General features: G+C 42.8%; 1 protein-coding gene across 2 annotated transcripts in view; it reads left to right on the forward strand.

Moving 5' to 3' along the window:
- The window catches only part of LOC119953087 (mitochondrial basic amino acids transporter), a 121,955-nt gene extending 103,370 nt beyond the window's left edge, over nucleotides 1-18,585 (forward strand). For both annotated transcript variants that reach the window (XM_038776931.1, XM_038776924.1), the window contains 3 exons: nucleotides 10,595-10,638; nucleotides 12,906-12,989; nucleotides 15,272-18,585. In XM_038776931.1, coding sequence (XP_038632859.1) covers nucleotides 10,595-10,638; nucleotides 12,906-12,989; nucleotides 15,272-16,015 — 872 coding nt within the window. In that variant the 3' untranslated portion in view covers nucleotides 16,016-18,585. The remainder of the gene's footprint in view (nucleotides 1-10,594; nucleotides 10,639-12,905; nucleotides 12,990-15,271) is intronic.
- The last annotated feature ends 1,176 nt before the right edge of the window (nucleotides 18,586-19,761 follow it).

Raw genomic sequence — 19,761 nt, forward strand, 5'->3', positions numbered from 1 at the left:
GGCAAAATTATGGCAGATGGCATTTAATGTGAGCAAGTGTGAGGTTATCCATTTTGGACCTAAAAAGGATAGAGCAGAGTACTTTTTAAATGGAAGGATGTTAGATACAGTGGATGTCCAAGGAGACTTGGGGGTTCACGTGCATAAGTCCTTAATGCCAGGAACAAATTCAAAAAAATAATTAAAAGGCTAATGGAATGCTAGCTTTTATATCTAGAGGACTGAATATAAAGACACCAGGACCGGGGTTATGCTGCAGCTATTAAAGAAAAAACTGGTTAGACCCCATTTGGGGGATTGTGGTGAGCAGTTCTGGGAAACACACTTCAGGAAGGATATTTTGGTCTTGGAGGGAGTGCAACATAGGTTTTAAAAAAATGATACCCTGGACTACAGGGGTTGAGTTACAAGGAGAGAGTACTCAAATTAGACCTGTTTCGCTAGAATTTAAAAGGTAATGGGGTGATCTGATCGAAGTATTCAGGATATTAACAGAGAACGACAGGGTAGATAACTATTTCCGCTGGTTGGAGATTCTAAAACTATAGGGTCTCAAAATTAGGGCCAAACCGTTCAGGAGAGATGTTGGTAAGCACTTCTTCACTCCAAAGGGTGGTAGAGGTTTTGAACTCTCTCCCACAAACAGCAGTTGAAGCTAGATCAGCTGTTAATTTTAAATCTGAGATGGAGTTTTGTTAAGCAAAGTATTGAGGGATACAGGCTAAAAGCATGTACATGGAGATGGGTCACAGATCAGCCATGATCTCATTGAATAGTGGGAGTTGGGTCACAGATCAGCCATGATCTCATTGAATAGTGGGACAGGCTCGAGGGGCTGAATGGTCTACTCCTGTTCCCATGTTCTAATTGGGCAACTTTAGTTGAGAAACGTTTGGGCTCGAAATGTAGCAGCTTTTAGGCAAGAAGTTTAACAGTAATTTAATACATGGGAAATGTTGAGATATTTTGTTTGTTTGACTAATTTATTTATTTCAGATATGTTGGGTGTATTAACATGAAATGTGTTATTCTACACTTGCCCTGGATAGCTGTCCTGCATCTCGGGATACGAGACAGCCATTTAATATTGCTGTTTGTATCACACAAGATAAAGGGAAGTACACTGTTAGATTTTTGCATCTCACCATTTTTTTATAAAATCTAGCTTATAATATTATACAAAATGCGAGTATAGGGTCTCAAAATTAAATACAGTTTGAGTGTCAGCCAGAACAGGACTTGCTTTATAAACTTATGGAAGGGGGGGGGGGGGGGGGAGCAGATTATGTACACAGATGGATCTGAATGTAGAAATCAGAAGAAGGCGAGTGCTTCAAACAGTTGACAGTCCTTGCATGGCCCCTCTCACATAAACTCTGCAGCAAGATTTGCAAAATACATGTGGCAGACCATTAGCAGGAGTGGAGAGGCTTCAACGGTGCCTTGAAAAATGGCATTTCCCAGTCCAAGGGTAGCACATATGACTGCTGCCACCACCCAGAGAGTTGCAAGTCTTATTGAACGGTCTAAGAGACTGAGCAACAGAAGAGTTGTATACAACCAGTGAGCTGTGTACAACACCACTGACTTGTCAGTAGTCTGGAATGTTGCTATGGTTCTTGTATATGAAAAAAAAATACAGCTTCTCAAGGCAAGTGTTGTGATATGCAGTGAACCTAAAATGATCAAAAGCTTGGTGATTTAGCATGAAATCAGTGGAAAAGAAGACCAAAAGAAACATGCTGGCCTCCTGGTTCTATTTAGAAGTCATCATCACCAATTACATGATATATCTAACATTTTTTATTATCTGTAGTGATATGATGTTACAAACTGTTACAGTACCACCGCAAATTCTTACTTTGTTTCTTTTTAATAATAATCTTTATTGTCACAAGTAGGATTACATTAACACTGCAATGCAGTTACTGTGAAAAGCCCCTGTTGCCACATTCCGGCACCTGTCCGGGTACACTTGAGGGAGAATTCAGGATGTCCAAATTGCCCAACAGCACGTCTTTCGGGAGGAAACTGGAGCACCCGGAGGAAACCCATGTAGATACGGGGAGAGTGTGCAGACTCCGCCGTGACAGTGACCCAAGACTCTAATCAAACCTGGGACTGTGGCTCTGTGAAGCAACAGTGCTTACCATTGTGCTACCGCGCCGCCATTTTGTAATCCCTGGCTGTTTTGTAAGACGAGATCATGGAGAATCTTATAAAATTTTAAATGCCCACTTTAGTTGGACAAATGGCTTTTTAACCTGAAGACCACAGGCTAGAAAGAATATTGATTAACAGAATTTGAAATAGATTTTACTCTGAATATTTACTTGTGTTGCACTGCTACTAGCAATAATAGTGAAATATCATGGGTGAATCACAGGTGAAGCTGCATTACTTTTAAAATCAAAGAGAGAGTGCTTTCCCCACCCTCCAATTGGTTCAGTTCAGACATTGCATATGGCAGTGTTGTGGTCAAGGTGCTGGATTGGTAATTCCGAGTAACTGAAAACTATGTATTGAGTTTCTTCCAACCAACATAAAGTTATAATGAGCACAATGTTGTCTGACCACTTGGGGCATTACTACAGGTCTGTGTTACCGCATATCTATCTGAATTCCTTCAGAGAATGCACAATTGCTGCAGGATTGGGAAATATGTAAGATTTGATGAGTAAAAAGCAAAATATGTAAACACTGGAGATCTGCTGGAACGTGTAAAACTGAAACATGAATTCTTCCATTGGCCGAGCTTGGCTGAATCGCTGTTTCTCCATTTTTTTGCTGTTTATTTAAAATCTCGTAGGTGTAAGATTAACATTTGAACATTCTCCCCGTGTCTGCGTGGGTCTCACCCCCACAACCCAAAGATGTGCAGGATAGGTGGATTGGCTACGCTAAATTGCCCCTTAATTGGAAAAAATAATTGGGTACTCTAAATTTATTTTTTAAAAAGATTAACATTTGAAGGCATCTTGTCAAGTTTCAATGGATCTCTTGAATGCCCTGAGTAAAGGATAATACTGGGTACCCACGATTAAATAGAAATTTCAGTGGTTTAATATTTTAGCTAGACCAAGGTAGTTACAGAAATGGGCTATGGAAATGCAATAATGTTTCAGGGCATTACAAGCTCATGGGAAAAGAACAATAAAAAGCACATAGAATATCCATGTTGTTTAGTTTCCCATGCTGTCTAGTCAAAAATGGACCTCGGTGCAGATTAAAAGTTTAAACATGTATATATTGTTCCAAACACAATCAAAAACATTGACAAACAACAACAACCATATAAAAACATGTTTCAAATAGTTTGCCAATTTCTACCCACCCCCCTCAAGTCAACCGACTGGCAGCAAATAGATCCCCAAAAAAATCCATCTTACTAAGAATCCCTGTTCTGGCCCCCTGAGAGCGAACTTGATCTTTTCAAGTCTTAAAAATTCATACAAATACGCCAGCTACGCCGAGATCCCCGGTGCCACTGTTACGCCCAGATTTTCATCTCGGGGTCAGGTTCGCCAACTCGGCTGGCCAAGCACTATCTTGAAAGTGTCCAATCACAGGTCAGTTTTTCAGTAGGAGGGAGAAGTCTTAACATGAGGGGTGGGTTAAGTGATCCTGGCACAACTGTAATGGATCCAGCGGTCGGCTGGGTACAATGCTTGCGTTTGTGTCCTGCTGCTGTATATAGATAATTTCTAGACATGCTCCAGGCCATGCCCCTCTTTCCCCCCCCTCCCCCCCCCATACACACTCGCGCACGCACACTCTAAAGACCCATACGTCTATGTCAACTTGATACCAATCCATGCCCTCCAACCCATCACAGTTTGACTTATCCCCACCAAATCAACTTCCCTACTATCCTTGGAGAGTTCCTTGACACTTGCTGGGCAACTTGAATATTCCAATGACATTGTGCGTAAAAACTGCATCCTGACCACTTTTAACAATCCCAAAAGATGCATTACTTCTCCCAAAGGTGTCCTGGGACCCTATCCAAAGAGCTAACTTACCATCAAGTTCAAACCTCTGATCTGATCTATCCTGCTCGCTCCAGATGCCACACTCCTGTTCGTCCTAAATCCCACTGCAGTGGGGGCAGTTTGTGATTGGCCTTCTGCCTCTGAATCACATGTGTGCGAACCCTAACCTGACTCCTATGTCACCCCCACGAAGATTGGAAAGGTCAGGTTTGGGAGCAGGACTTCAGATTTTCAGCCATTTACTGGATTTTCGTCGCAATGGAAAAGTTCTCCTTCGTGATGAACTTACAGACCTTCAATTCAGACAGCACTCTCGTCAGTTTGATTCAGTTAATAGTACCTTCTCCCTCCAAATCTCCAAAGGTTGTGCTTGCTAGCTCTATTTGAGGATTTGAGCCCGTCATCCAGACTGATATGGCAGTGCAGTTCTGGGGGAGTACCTCATTGTATTTCAGATAAGACAATAAGTGGAGTTTCAGAAGGGCAATAATTTTTATGTAGGTGAATATGTACAGCTACGTCTGGGAAACATCAATGAGTTAATGGTTCATTAGTTGTAGCATGAAATCAGCTGTTACTTGGACATGCAAGCCTTGGACATGTTTAGGTTATTGCATCTTTCGCAAGGCAAGAAGAAATGGAATGTCAAAGTAACAGCCCAGGACTGAGAAGGAAGTGCAAGAGTGGTGAATTTCAACATTAATTCTCATTTATGTATTGAGTTTGAAGGACAGAAAGTTTGGATTAATCTCTACCAAAAAGCCAGTATAGCCATCGTGGTTGAAAGGCGTCCTCTGCTATAGTATTCTGTGATGACCATTAATCTTACTTATTTTAGCAGCATATTCTGCCCCAGTCTGGATTGCGTGTTGTTGCTAGGCAAGAACTCCTTATTTGAATGGGATATTAACCTCTGCAACAGATTGTGTAATTTCCATTTGCGATTTGGCACCTGTGTTTTTTTAAATACACTGCATCCTCCAAAAATACACTGCATCCTCCATCCTACCTGGAAGTGGCAGCTTTGGTTAACTGTTAAAGGCTCGGAATGTGATTTGTATCATGGCCTTCAAACCGTCAAACATTAAACATTGGTTCATTTGCTCTGTTTTTAAATTTATACTTTCCTAAGTCAAATTGTTACTGTGAATACCACGACCAGGATTCTCTGCAGCGAAATGGCGCTTGACATGGGGGACGTAGAATGGGGCCTCAGATGCACAATCGCGTCCATTGAACGAGGCCCCCGCAGCAAATCTCCGCAGTCGCCCGGCCGAGTTCCCGCCGGCAGGAGCTCGGAGTCGCGGCTGCAGTGGCCCTCCTGGTTGGGGGTGGGGGGGAATCAGTCTGGGGGGGGGGGTTCTCCACGATGGCTAGGCCCGCGTTCGGGGTCCACCGATCGGCAGGCGCGCGCAAACTTGGGGGGGGCCCTACCTTCCACACTTGCCCGCTGTGTGGCTCCGCCATGGTGCGTGGCGCAGAAGCGGCCGCCGTGCGCATGCACAGACCCGCCAGCTGGAGCAATGCGGAGCACTCCGACGCCGTGCTGGTCCCCTGTGGGCCACAGAATTGCTGAGCCAAGAGGCCCGTTGATGCCGGTGTGAAACACTCCGGTGTTTATGCTGGTGTCAACATTTAGTCGTGGTTTTAGAGAATCCCTGCCCAGATATTGCTTTTTTTTTTTAAATTTAGTTTATCCATTTCTTTTACTTCCAATTAAGGGCAATTTAGTCTGGCCAATCCACCTACCTTGTAGATGTTTTGGGGGTGAGATCCATGCAGACATGGGGAGAATACACAACCTCCTCACACACTGACCCAGGGCCGGGATCGAATCTGGGACCTCAGCACCGTAGGGAAGCAGTGCTAACCACAACACCAGATATTGTATCCTTACATAGGATATCTAGTACCGAAATAAGCCATTCAACCAACTAATGCTTGTGTTTCTACTCTTGAGTCTCCTCCAATTCCATCTACCTCAACGCGGCCCTTCAGCATTTCTTTGCATCTCCATTTTCTCTTGGCTATTTTTTTTTCCTCAATTGCTTCCCCAAGGTAGTGAATTTACTTCTCTCCCAAACAAATTCCCTATTGGATTTATTAGTTCCTGTTTATATTTATGAACTTTGGTTTTAGATTCTCTCAAGTAGAAATATTACCTCAACATCTACCCTGTCCAGCTCATTCATGATTTTAAAGATCCCTCCGATCATCTCTTAAAACTTTGAAGGGAAAAAAAACACAACCTGATCAATCTTTCCTAATAACTATAATCTCTCAGTCCTAGTACAATCCTTGTGAATCTTTCTGTCTTGTGCTTTCCCTACTGCATCTATGTTTTTTTTCTATTTTACATTATTATAATATGCAGAACGGGCTTGAATGTTTGGGACCCGACAATGCCACGAATGGAGGTGGGTGTTCCAAATATACCGGCACGATCAGCGTATTTGTTTAGCGTGACTGATTTTGGTGTTACCAGGTAGGGGGGAGCAATGATCCCACCTTGGTCCCAATTAAGGCTAGTTAAAGTTGTTAAAGAGTTCATTGTGAACTTGTTAGAGAGGGAGGTTAAATTTTTTTACTGGGATGCATGGGTTTAACGCAGTGGCTGGCTGGAAGCCAGTCATTGCAGCCCCGAGGCATTACCGTGGCTGCATAAAGGGTTATCGGTGCAGAGGGAGCTCAGCCTTTTAGGAGGTTCCCATGACACTGCACATGTGGCAGGGAGAGAACCCAGTCAATTGTGCTCTCCACAATGCTACCGTGCTGCCCTTTCTGGCATGAGAGAGAAGGGGGAGCAGGTCCTTGTCCCCGTGTGTCCAGGTCTCAACTCTGCTTACCTTGGGTCTATTGACTCGATCACCGGGCAGAATATGGCCTTTTGGCCAATTCACAGGCCACCAACCAACCAATCGAACCAAGTCCCACCCTGTCTCTTGGCTGCTGAAATTAGTTTTCCTGTCCAAAGCTAGCAGCACCATGTACCATGTTGCAACTTCTTGAATTCTCGCTGCTGTTTGACTTGAAGATACATGTCCATTAAGCATCCATAGATCAAAATGATAACAGCAAAAATAATGGGGAAATGAGGAAGCACCCTTACAACAGTGCTGTTCCTTCATGTTGCTCTGTGCCTGCGGAGGGAGAGGGTGACCTGGGTTGGACATCAGCAGCTGTGGGGTTAACGATGAAAGTTGACCTGAAGCTCACGTGCTGAGCCTGCCCAATTCATCGCTGTATGTGACATGTTTACCGACATCTTTTGGAGTGCAATCGAACAGCCAGGTGATCTTGCGTGATGTTGCAATGTAAATCCTGCCCACAATGGACTTTTAAGCAAAACTCCATATTAAAATGAGACAACTAGTCTCACTTTAATGTGCAGGTACCCAAGGCGTTGGGATCTATTCCCTTCGCCTCAGACCTTGGGCGAGCACCATTCAGTATTGGTCAAGATCACCACTGCCAAGCTGCCCAGGTGGCACCGGCAGGATGCCAAGCTGGCGGGGACCCTCCCATAGTGCATTGGGGCTTGGTTGGGGAGGTGGTGTTTGGGGATCACTTCAGGGGCTCCAGAGATCGGGACACCATTTAAAAATGAGTTCCGGTGGCAATGTGTGGCCTTGGCCACATGTTCCCCACTGAGGCCCCCAATCTAACCGGGGTGCCATTTTATAGCGTTTTTCTCTGGGCTGTGAATGCCGGGAGACACGATGCTAAACGGCTCGCTATGGGACTTTGTTCCCATTTCGTTAAATCCCGCCCTAGTGATTTGGCACCGTTTTTAATCGCTTTGTTGACCTGCAATGCTCCTTTCAATTATTGTTCATCCCAGATCCCCATTTTTATGTTGATTGATGCTCCTAAAGTGGTGTATAGTTTGATTTTTTGTTTTTAATGGTGGAGTGGCTTACGGTTGAGGAGATTAATTTTCAAATTGTTACTATTATACCAGAGGATGGGATAAGATTTAGTACATCTGAGATTTGAAAATTGGCTGAATCAGTGTCCCCAATTTAGTCTTTTGAGAACATTGGGAAGTACGGAGAAGGGGAGATGGATGCTGGATGCGATTGGATGAGCAGTGAAGGTAGGCAAACAATGGGATATATATATATATTATATATAGGAACCAGTGGTTTGGTTCATGTGGTGGTACCTTTACATCGATCTTCATTGAGCTCTTGTTTAATAATGGAAGTAAACCTATTCGGAATGTTTTTCTGTAAGTAGCCTGTTTAAACAGGAATCCCTTCTTTTTTTCAATACATAATCCTGTTTGTTTGAATCTTTTTCTTCTTGGGAAAAATATTTCGTTAACTTTACAAAGCACGTATTCTCTTTTGGCGTTTGGCATAACATGCAATCAAAACGAGATGCAACTTGATGTTTTTCCAAAACAAAGTTGCTGGAATCTGGTTTTCTGGATGAAATAATATTGAAAACCTGCTTGATATCCTGCACAAAGCCTTGTAGTTAGCAGATGGTTAGTCCATTAGACCATGTTGTCTCCTGGCTTTGTTCCAAACATCTCCGTAATGTTATGAGAAAAATTAGCATGTGAAATCTCATTTCATTCTTGCATTGACCTTTTTACTAAAATTACATCTTCAGTGTTCTGCCCATGAGAAAAATTAGGCAGTTAATTTAGTGCTTCAGTGCACCCAAAAAGTAACTTAAGCACAACTACTGCAATAAGAAGGATGGCATCCAGGTAGGTCAAACTAAACCCAGCCATATTTTCCCACATATATTGGGGTGGGACACCTTTAGTACCTCACCCAAGTGGCCATTTTTCATGTCCAATAATGGGAGGCTGTTGAACCATGGGTGTAATACAATTGAAGAAAATCCTTTTCTCATCTTGTTTACCACAAATTCCATTTTCAGTGAGAGGGGGGCCTCTCAATTTTCCCTATCAGCTTGAGAGATTATTACAAGCCCCTTGTATTTTTGGACCGTCAAATCGAGAGCAATGGATTGAAACATTGTGAACTACTTGCAAAGTTGTGAATAGGATGCAAGCTGCTGGAGGTGTTGTTCTGTGCAATATTTTGCTGCCAGATAACAGTAGTTGGCACAGCTGGAGGTCCTGCCTCTTTGGACCTTTTTTTTAAAAAGTAAAATCTTGTCTGACTAGTTGACGAATTTTCAGAATCAGAATGGCAATTCTTCATACGTTATGACATCAAAAGGTATAATTTGTATGTAGATTTTCCAAGCCATAGAAATATAATGGGCGGGATTCTCTGGGAGATTATGGGCGTGTTCCTCCAGACACGCTGCGCCGGTAAAGCAGCACGCCGTTGCGCGTGTAAGCCGGGAGAACCCATTCTCGGGATCTACCCGACTCGCAATGCCTCGTGAGACATTGCAAGGAGAACCCTGCCCATAATGGGCAAATCACTTTTTAGCAAATCTGCATACTGGAGCGAGGCATTAAGCCATGCTCTAATGTACAGATTCTCAAGGTACCTGAGGCTTTGGGATTCAATCACTTCACCTTGGGGATCTCGGGTGAGCACTGTTTTGGTATTGGTCCTCCCAAACGGGGACCAGATGGAATGGCACTTGTGGAGTCTCCCACGCTGGCAATTTTTGCCCACCTGCAATTGGGCAGGGTTGCCCGATGTGGGTGTTGGGGGCCAGGCGACCCTCTCTAGTTGCATTCAGGCTGAGGGGGAGGTTGGGGATTCTTTTTGGGCTTCTGAGATCTCTCGCTACAGTGGGGAGTTCCGGCGAGCAGAGTTCCCCTTGTTTCAAAAAAAAAACAGAGCTATGTGCAGTCTCAGCCACGTGTTCCCTGTTCAGGCCCCTTAGTCAAAGTGAGTCTCCCCCCCCCCCTCCTCCTCCTCCTCCTCCTCCTCCTCCAAGGTTGTAAAGGGGGATGCAATTCAGTGTTCCACCATGCAAATATATGCATAGCATGGAATGCGAGGGATTCCCAGGGTGTCACACTTATCGGGCCCCCCGCACCGCAAATTGGTCTCCTACCCCCAAGTACAGGGGTGACCCAAACGCCCTGTCCCCCACACAGGGACCCCGCTGCCTAACTCCCTCCACAGACGACCTCCGAGATGCAAGTGCATTCCAATCACTCAAGAATGTGATTTCACTGCACTGCTCTTTGATGTGGTCAATGTTTACACACACATGAGGTTTCACCACTTGGGTCATTGAAGTGTGAAGGGATCAAAGCTGCAGATGGTTTTTACAAGCTGTAATCATAGACCACTAATGGAAAGCTATGAATGGCTTGCAGATAATGGATCTGTGGGAACTGGCACAGCTGCTGTCCTGCGAGCAATGGGCACGTAGAGCTGCAAGGTAAGTATTACAGCTATAATGCTTTCCACTTCCCAGTCAGGACTCCTCTCTAGCTTCCAGACAGGGGTCTCTTTGCTAGGGGTGGGTGTTCCTTTTGGCGGGGGAATCCCCCTTTTACAGGGGTCTGTGGGGGTGTGGAAATTCTGCTAGAGGAGCTCTAGGCAGGCAGTGCATTGTTTGGGGGGGTGGCCTTTTGGGTGGGGCTCAGATGGTATCTACCAGCACGAGTTGAGCAGATATGCTAATTTGTTGCCATTTGTTTGTTGCAGGTGTTGCGGGTGTTCTTGTCGGGCATCCATTTGACACAGTAAAGGTGAGTTTTCTGATGCGGACTTGCTGATATCTATCGTGTTAAACATGTCTGAGACCAAAGACCATAATTTCAAAAGTGATACTTTTTTTAAAAAGAGGAAAATTATGTTTCATCATACAATTATAATTTATTCAAAACCTTTATTTTCAGAAACTTTATCATCAGATATATTATTTTCTAACCTAAACTCAATTATAACAAAATCAATTTTCGCTTTCATTCAGACACTTTCAGCCTATCCAAGGTAATGATTGGCTGCAGCTTTGTGTGCTACTTTGTGCCATTAAATATTTAATGACTGTCCTTGATGGTTTTTGACCTCAAAATTGACCTGGAGAGTTTGGAAGTCGTTGAATGAACGAGCATGCCATTTCATTGAAATAAATCCAAGTGGTTATTTTGTGAGTCTTTGCTTGATGGATTTTGTTTTGAGGCTGGAATATGTGGGCATTTTGGAAAAGGTTATTCAAATGCCTTTTAAAAATTTAATATAAATGATTTTCCTGTTTATATTGGGTTATTTTTGCGAGTTAAGAATAATTAGAATGAAAGGTCAGTTGGAACAAATGGTTGCATTTATATTGTGGGATCATTTCACTGAAAGCAAATCCCCATTATACCAGGCTCCTAATTTATTTACTTTTGAGCAGCAAGATTCCAGAGCACTATTGACAACAGTGTAAGAACTGAACATGTCAAGAGATTAAGTATATACAGTTGTTTCAAACTCTATTTCACTTTGAAGCTTTTAGTCATAGACTTCCTGATACCAGAAGGAAAGTGCACATGGCCTATTGCAAAAACCAGACTACTGGCTTCTCCAAGCAGGAAAAGAACATGAAAATGGCAACATGTGAATCTGATGCTACCTGCATCACCTGTTTATGTTTGCTTTCAGCAGACCAAGGAGAAATCAACCTCCTGCGCTACATCTCTATCCCCAGAAGCAATAGCACCACCTTATTTATACAGCAGCAGGACTGTAGTGTAAGTGCAGTATAAGGTAAAGGGCAGGATACATTATTTTTTACAGAAAGTGTTGGCCATTAGTGGTCCCTGAAGTAAAATGGCTTGTACTGCCGAGCTGACTAGGTATGTCAGCTATAGCTTGGATTGCTAATTGGAACACTTTGCAGTAATATTACACTTGTGTTTTGGAAATTAGCTTGTTCAGGCTTACCTTTTACATGAAGTTTATATCTGCCAATCAGACCAACATTTATGGTAGACCTGGAAGAAGTAGGTAACCCTGGCGTTCTACCTCCAGGGAGATGGCAGTCAGTGAGGAGCTAAAAATAAATGGGCATGTTTGGGGGGGGGGGGAGATAGTGTGGAGAAATAAAGAAAATATTTTCTGTTGCATTAAGTGTGGATTATTCCTGTTAAATGATGCTGAGTTTGTGAACCTGTTGCACCAGTGCATCAATGCAGTACTGTGAAGAGGCAGTGAGCAGAGTCTGGGTACTGTCTCATAGAGGGAGAAGAATAACAAGGGACAGTCGTCTCTTGAGCTGTGTCACTTGCTTTGCTGCATCCAGGATAGTGACATTTGGCTGAGGCCTGGGAACAGATTGCTCAGCCACAAGAGGTGCAAAGCCCAAGGAAACGAAAGGGGTGGGGGCGGCGCAATCGAGATTCATACCCATCCCAAAAATTTATGATATTTAATTTGACATTGATATTTTAGAAAATCTAATCACTCTGTTTACTCCGTAACTATAGCAGTGTCAGCGTAGGTCAACATTATCTGATTGTATTGTGTTTAATGGCTGCTCGAGATTTTTAACCAGGATATTGATGCAATATTGTCAGGTTGGGAGCTACATTTTCTTGCTATTTTCATGCAATGTGTGAAGTTTGTTGCGTTTAACTACTTCTACTTTCTGAGCTAGGGGCTGTCCTCATTAACAGCAAAAGTGTTACTTTGTGATGAGAGATAAGCCTCATCACGGGATTCCTAGTAAGTACAGAAAAGGTGAATTTCTACATTCTCAGTTTCTGTCCCGTTTGCCTGTATACCAAGTGACTATCACTTTTCAGAAAAAAAAATTGAGTTTTAAATGCATAGCATGTTTTTTGTTTCTTCATATGTATACTTTGCAGAATGTAAATTTTAACATGGGAGCTGTAGAAATAAATTTATATACATATCAAACAATGCTAAAACTGTAACTGCAATTTTTGAGTGATAGATTTTGGAACAAAATATCTTGTTATTCCTGCCCGACTATGTCTCTTCCTTTTCTAGAAGTATATTTGTTTTGTAGGTCCGACTTCAAGTACAAAATCCTGATCAGCCACGTTACCGTGGGACTGTACATTGTTTCCGGTCCATCATCAAACAAGAGTCTGTAAGTAGCAAGCACATTCACAAGATTAATTGATTGAAACAATTTATATTTGGTTTGTTCAGGTTTCCATGTCCCTCTTCTTCAGGAGTCAGGATCTTCAAGTGCTCGCATTGAATTCCATAGACATCAGACAGAATTTCCTTATTACTGTGTCTGTTGGGTTTTCTCTTTTTTGCCTTTCCTTTTTGAGAGTTATATTTACAAGGAAGGGACAGATGATGGAGCAGGATACAGTTATCCAAGGTGCAGTGAGCTGGTTGTGTTGGTATTTAAAACAGCCTTTCATATCTTTTCTTCCCCTGTTCTCCTTTCCTGAAGACCATTCGATTAGTTGCAGCAGACCTGTTAGCACCCCACAAAATTTCACTTTCTGGACTGAACCATTATTCCCGAGTTTGAGCAAGGAGTGAATTGTACCACAAAACTCTAATTTTCTAATATTAATCTTGTTGAACCTTTCATGGCCTTGCCCTTCCTTATCTCTGCAATCTCCTTTAGCCCTCCAATCCAATTGAACTCCCTCCCTAATAGCACAGTGGGTGTACCTACATCACATGGACTGCAGCGGTTCAAGAAGGCAGCTCACCATCACCTTGAGGGCAATTAGGGATGTACAACAAATGCTGGCCTAGCCATCGAAGCCCATATTCTGTAAAAATTAGTAAAGAAAAAATGATTGCCTCACTCCCTAATCGGTCACCTCTTATGATGCTCCTTAAAATCTACCTCTTGCTCCCTGTATCTGCGTAGGTCTCGTCCCCACAACCCAAAGAGTTATATAATTTTTTTTTTAAATTTAGAGTACCCAATTCATTTTTTCCAATTAAGGGGCAATTAAGTGTAGCCAATCCACCTACCCTGCACATCTTTGGGTTGTGGGGGTGAAACCCACACACACAGGGAGAATGTGCAAACTCCACACGGACAGTGACCCAGAGCCGTGATTGAACCTGGGACCATGGCGCTGTGAGACAGCAGTACTAAGCACTGCACCTTGCTGCCCTACCCATAACCTAAAGATGTGCATGGTAGGTTGATTGGGCACACTAAATTGTCCCTTAATTAGAAAAACTTTTTTTAAATCAACCACTTTAATCAAACATTTGGTTATTTGCTTGAATAGCTCCTTATTTGGCATGTTAAATCTTGTTTAATAATACTCCTGTGAAGCACTTTAGAGCATTTTACGGTATTAAAGGCATTAAATAAATTCAAGAATCTGTCATCCGCTTGTTGCAGCATTAACTGAATCCTTGGATTAATTTGCCAGCTTATACTGACCATCAGAACTTGTTTGTCCATTGTACTGTGCTCTTGATGAACCACGTACTGGGGAAGAGTACATAGAACATAGAACAGTACAGCACAGAACAGGCCCTTCGGCCCTCGATGTTGTGCCGAGCAATGATCACCCTACTCAAACCCACGTATCCACCCTATACCCGTAACCCAACAACCCCCCCCACCCCAACCTTACTTTTTTTAGGACACTACGGGCAATTTAGCATGGCCAATCCACCTAACCCGCACATCTTTGGACTGTGGGAGGAAACCGGAGTACCCGGAGGAAACCCACGCACACACAGGGAGGACGTGCAGACTCCGCACAGACAGTGACCCAGCCGGGAACCGAACCGGGGACCCTGGAGCTGTGAAGCGTTTATGCTAACCACCATGCTACCGTGCTGCATGTTGAGGTAATTGAGTAGTTGAGGTAATTTCCACTTTTCTTAGTTTTTACCTTTTGGAGAACCTGCTCCAAGTTGGTTGTAATCAAGGCTGAAAGGACACCATACATATCTATTCCTAGTCTCCTTGCACCATATTCTGACTAGGCACCTCTTTTTTCTTTTTTAAAATCCCAGCTCAGTAGCAGTCCAATTGTGGTTTCAAATGGAGAATCCTTGTACATGTGAATCTTAATGTGTTGTAAATGTTACGATCATGCTACTCGCACTGTATAATTGACTCCAATCTTTTTGAAAGAAAGCCTTACCCACCACGACTTAGTTAGCTATCATTGGGCAATTTCCAATTCATTCTTTTTTTTTAGAAAATATTTTATTGAGGCATTTAGAATTTTAAACATCAAATATCAAAAACGCAACAATATAACCAACAAACCCCAACCAACATGGCAGATATAAACCGTGCCACCTTCCCCAGCCACCCCTCCTTTGGTTCTCCTGCTCTTGCTCATCTTCTAATTCATTCTCGCAGGATTTTCTAACGCTCGTTGCAAAAAATGTTAACTTTTTTATTTTCTTTTTTTTTTGCTTTAGGTCTTTGGACTATACAAAGGTATTGGTTCACCAATGATGGGTTTGACCTTCATCAATGCTATTGTTTTTGGTGTCCAAGGAAACACAATGCGTTACTTAGAGAGTGACACACCACTTAACCAGTTCCTTGCAGGGGCTGCAGCTGGGGCAATCCAGTGTGTTATCTGTTGCCCCATGGAACTAGCAAAAACAAGGTTGCAGCTTCAGGGCATGGGTGAATACCAAGTTAAAAGCAAAGTCTACAAGAATTCAGTTGACTGCTTGTTTAGAATTTATAGAAAACACGGAATTCGTGGAATCAACAAAGGCATGGTGACCACTGTGTTGAGAGAAATACCTGCCTTTGGCTTCTACTTCCTAACTTATGATTGTCTGACTAGAGCTTTAAACTGTGAACCTGGTGCTAGTTTTATAATTCCTAAACTGCTTTTTGCTGGTGGTATGTCTGGGATTGCATCTTGGATCTCCACCTATCCCATTGATGTGATAAAATCCCGATTACAAGCTGATGGAGTTGGAGGGATAAACCAGTACAATAGCATTTGGGATTGTGTCCTTCAAAGTTACAAGAAGGAAGGGTGGCAGGTGTTCGCAAGAGGGCTCACCTCTACTCTTCTGAGGGCATTCCCTGTCAATGCTGCTACCTTTGCTACTGTCACACTCTTCCTCATGTACACACGGGCTGAGGAGGAACGTAAGGAGCTGGAGACTGCCTCAGCAATCCAGCAGCACTCGAGCCTCTAAAGTGTCTTCCTCATGTTACCTGTGCAGAGTAACTGCTGTGATAACTGAATTTTATTCTGTCCTATTTTTATAAGTGTAGTAAAATAATGAAAAATGTTTCAGGGTGTAAATAAGTTCCATGTAAGAATTAATTCTTTATCAAATATAACCATGGGTTTTACTTTTAACATTATTCCATCAGTTTTGTTGTTTTGTGGGACTACAGCTTCATGCCTTATATTAAATGAATGTATATATTGTATTTTAGTTAATAAAAGCAAGTAATAAAAATGTGATTTTTTTTTTGTGCCCATTACATGGACTGTACAGAAAGCTAATTAATGGGACTGGCTCTAGAATAAGTAAGTTGTTAGCAAGGGTCCAAGCTTGGATGATGATTTCTAAAGAAATTGAAGTAAATTTTCACTTTTACCTGGTGAATGGTTAATATGGTAGTGGATTGGTCACCCATTTTGTTTCTCATTTCCAGGGAATTCAGTGGTAAATTGGGTACGGGCTAAATAAAATTGACACCCGACCCATTACCATCTGTTTTCCACCCAGCAGTAAGAGTAAAGTTTCACCTCCTAATGTACTAAGAAGCATGCAACTAAAACAAGTCATACTCTATTTTTTTTTGTCTGTGTTTTCAGCACATTGGGGCAATTCCATTGCAGATTAATGACTTGTATTGTAAGAAAACTTTAAGTAATATACTAAAGCTTAGTTAGGTTTTCTCAGAAATCAGCATTTAAGGTGACTGAAAAGTTAACACTTAGTGTTACCTCTATTCAGTGTTTACTCTATTCTAAATAACCACAGTGTTAAGCTCAGCACCGAAATGGCCATAAACCTGACTCATTTCTGTTGCGCACTTATATCAAGGATCATGCAGATTTTTGTCCTTTTGCTGATATCTTGTGTAACCTGAATAATCCGCACTCTTCTAGCCAGTCCTATTTCTGCAAATCCATTCGTAGCATTTTATAATTACTCTCCGACAGTTCTTCCCAACTCCACTGGTTTTCTAGCTGTAATGATATGTTTCATAGCCCTTTTCCCTAATATCACCAAGTAATCTAGTATATAAAATTAGATTTTACTTGGAACCTTTAGCACAGGGCTAAAGAGCTGGCTTTTAAAGCAGACCCAGGCAGGCCAGCAACACAGTTCAATTCCCGTTCCAGCTTCCCCGAACATGTGCCGGAATGTGGCGACTAGGGACTTTTCACAGTAGCTTCATTTGAAGCCTACTTGTGACAATAAGTGATTTTTCATTTCATTTCATGTTACAATTCAGAGTTTTCAGGAATCAGTCCACTTCTGTCATTTTAATGTGTTGTGTTACCTTGTTCATATTAATTATGATTTATGTGCAGTACACCTATGGAGTTTTTTTTTCTGTTGCTTGATGTGTTGTTGAAGAATTGTTACTGTGAATAAACCAATCCAGCAAGTCACCAGTCCTATAGGGGTTGCTGAGTTAGGTCAGTTCACAGATTGATAGCAAGTTATTATGATCAGGGTCCATGTAGATTATTTTGTTTTCCTAACACTCGAGAAGGTTATTGAGTGTATGAGCACAGTATGTGCTACAATGCTCCTGAATGTATGCTGTCTCTTGCTTCTCCAGAGGCTGCAGTATTGGGAAACCTCATAGTGGGGGGCAAGTGTTAAGATCCTAATGTCATTTTAGCCCATTAACAGTGATTGGTGGCACTAGTATAAATTGGTAGCCCTGTGGTTTGGAACAGGCTAGATGTTCAGGTTTGCCATCCAATGACATATGTAAACAGTAGTCACTCTTATTGCTTCAGATTTGTGCAGCAGACCCTCACATCAGTGGCCTTCTGACATCTGTGAATTAAGGAAAAGGTCCTAAGCAACTTACTTTAAATAAACGTGCATAGTGTACAGCAGTTTTATGCTTTATTGTTCAAGATGAAATTTTAAAATATTACTTGTTTCATCTAACAAAGGTTCAAGGGCTTTTTAAATGAAGGTCCATCACTCCTTTAATAGATGCATTTTATGCATTAATTCCCATCTGCCCATTTTTATGCAATTTCTGGAAAGCATACAAGAAACTGCCTTGATTTACCATGGTTAATGTGGCATTGAATGACTACAAAAGGTAGGGATTACAGAATCTAATCTTCACTGTAACGTGGGACAGGTGCAATACATATTGGTCTGAGATGCTGATCAACAAAGATTCTCAATATTTTGCACCATTTCCAGGACATTTTTGATGGGCACAGAACACTTTATTTCACAATGTGAGAAAAGAGAAACATTTGTTTGTTCTTAGCACTATGATCAACTTTCTAACTATCAAGCGAATTGCAATTTCAAAGTGTTTGACTCTGGAAACCTTGAATGTCTATATATTATCTGAACAATTTCCTTTTCTGAATCGAAAAATGCATGCTTGATTAACAATACACGACAGCTATGACTTTTTGGTCATTTGGGTTTTACTGTGTAATGCTTGTTTCAATGTGTTTCACATCATGTACCTTACTATGTAAGTACCATATGCAGACTGGAAGGTGGGGAAAAGGGAAAATAAAATCCATATTCAGATCAAATTCCTGTTAATTCTGCTTTACTTCATATATTTGAAAAACACAAAATTCAGCGTTTTACATTCATTATCCCACACTGCTGTCGAGCTAAGCTTTCCAACCTTGGGATTCTACAGCTTCCCAGCCACATGTCTCTTGGCAGCGGGAGGCGGCACCCATTCACTGGCAGCAGGATTCTCTGCGGCATTTCCCATTGATGCGATGCCATGCTGGCAGAGAATCCTGCCGCCAGCGAGGGCCAGAGAATTCCGGCCCCTGTCCTTATTATAAGTCACTCTTTTTATTCCAGCCTTCCTTGGAACATAAGAACTAGGAGCAGGAGTAGGTCATCGGACCCCTCAAACCTGCTCCACCATTCAGTAAGATCATGCCTGATCTTTCTGTGGACTCAGCTCCACTTACCTGTCCACTCACCATAACCCTTAATTCCTTTATTGTTCAAAATCTTGGACTGGATTCTCCATTCCCCAACGTCTATTTCGTAATCAGCGATCAGGCGGAGAATCCCTTTTTACATCAAAATCGGGTTGGTGCCTGTTTGATGCAGGTTTTGCATGCTCCGCCCCTCTGAAACAGCGTCATCGCGCCACAAGCCATTGGGACGGCTTCAGCGTGTTACCTGAAGGCCCTCCCCGATGCTCTGCCCCTGATGGGTCGGGTTCACGACGGCGCAGGTCACTTCTGGTCCTAGCCATGTGAGAACCCGGCATGGTGGCTGCAGACAGTGTCCAGCGCCACCACAGTCGGGCGGGAGCAGTGTTTCTGGCCGGGAGCGCTTCCGCGAGGGCTGGGGGGGGTGGCCAGGGGGTGGTGTGGGGGGGTCCAGGGGGGCACTATCTGGCAGGTCTGGTCCGTGCACTGCCGGCGCCATGAGCAGCCATGGACCCGGCCATTCTCCGGCCATTTATTTTGCGGAGGCCGGGAGTTTTATGTGGTGCGGCTGGCTGCTATCCTCTCGTGAGTCGCAGCATCGATGAGGGGGCGGCGCCAATTCCTTCCATGTAAATGGCCACACATCCTCCTCACTTAGCCTCAGAACCGGAGAATCTGGCCCCGTATCTATCTTTGTCTTAAAACATTCAATGAGGAAGTCTCTACTGCTTCACTGGGCAGGGAATCCAGATTTACAACCCTTTGGGTGAAAAAGTTCTTCCTCAACTCAGTCCTAAACCGGCTCTC

The sequence above is a fragment of the Scyliorhinus canicula genome, chromosome 2 (genome assembly GCF_902713615.1).
Source record: "Scyliorhinus canicula chromosome 2, sScyCan1.1, whole genome shotgun sequence".
Classification (NCBI taxonomy): Eukaryota; Metazoa; Chordata; class Chondrichthyes; order Carcharhiniformes; family Scyliorhinidae; genus Scyliorhinus; species Scyliorhinus canicula.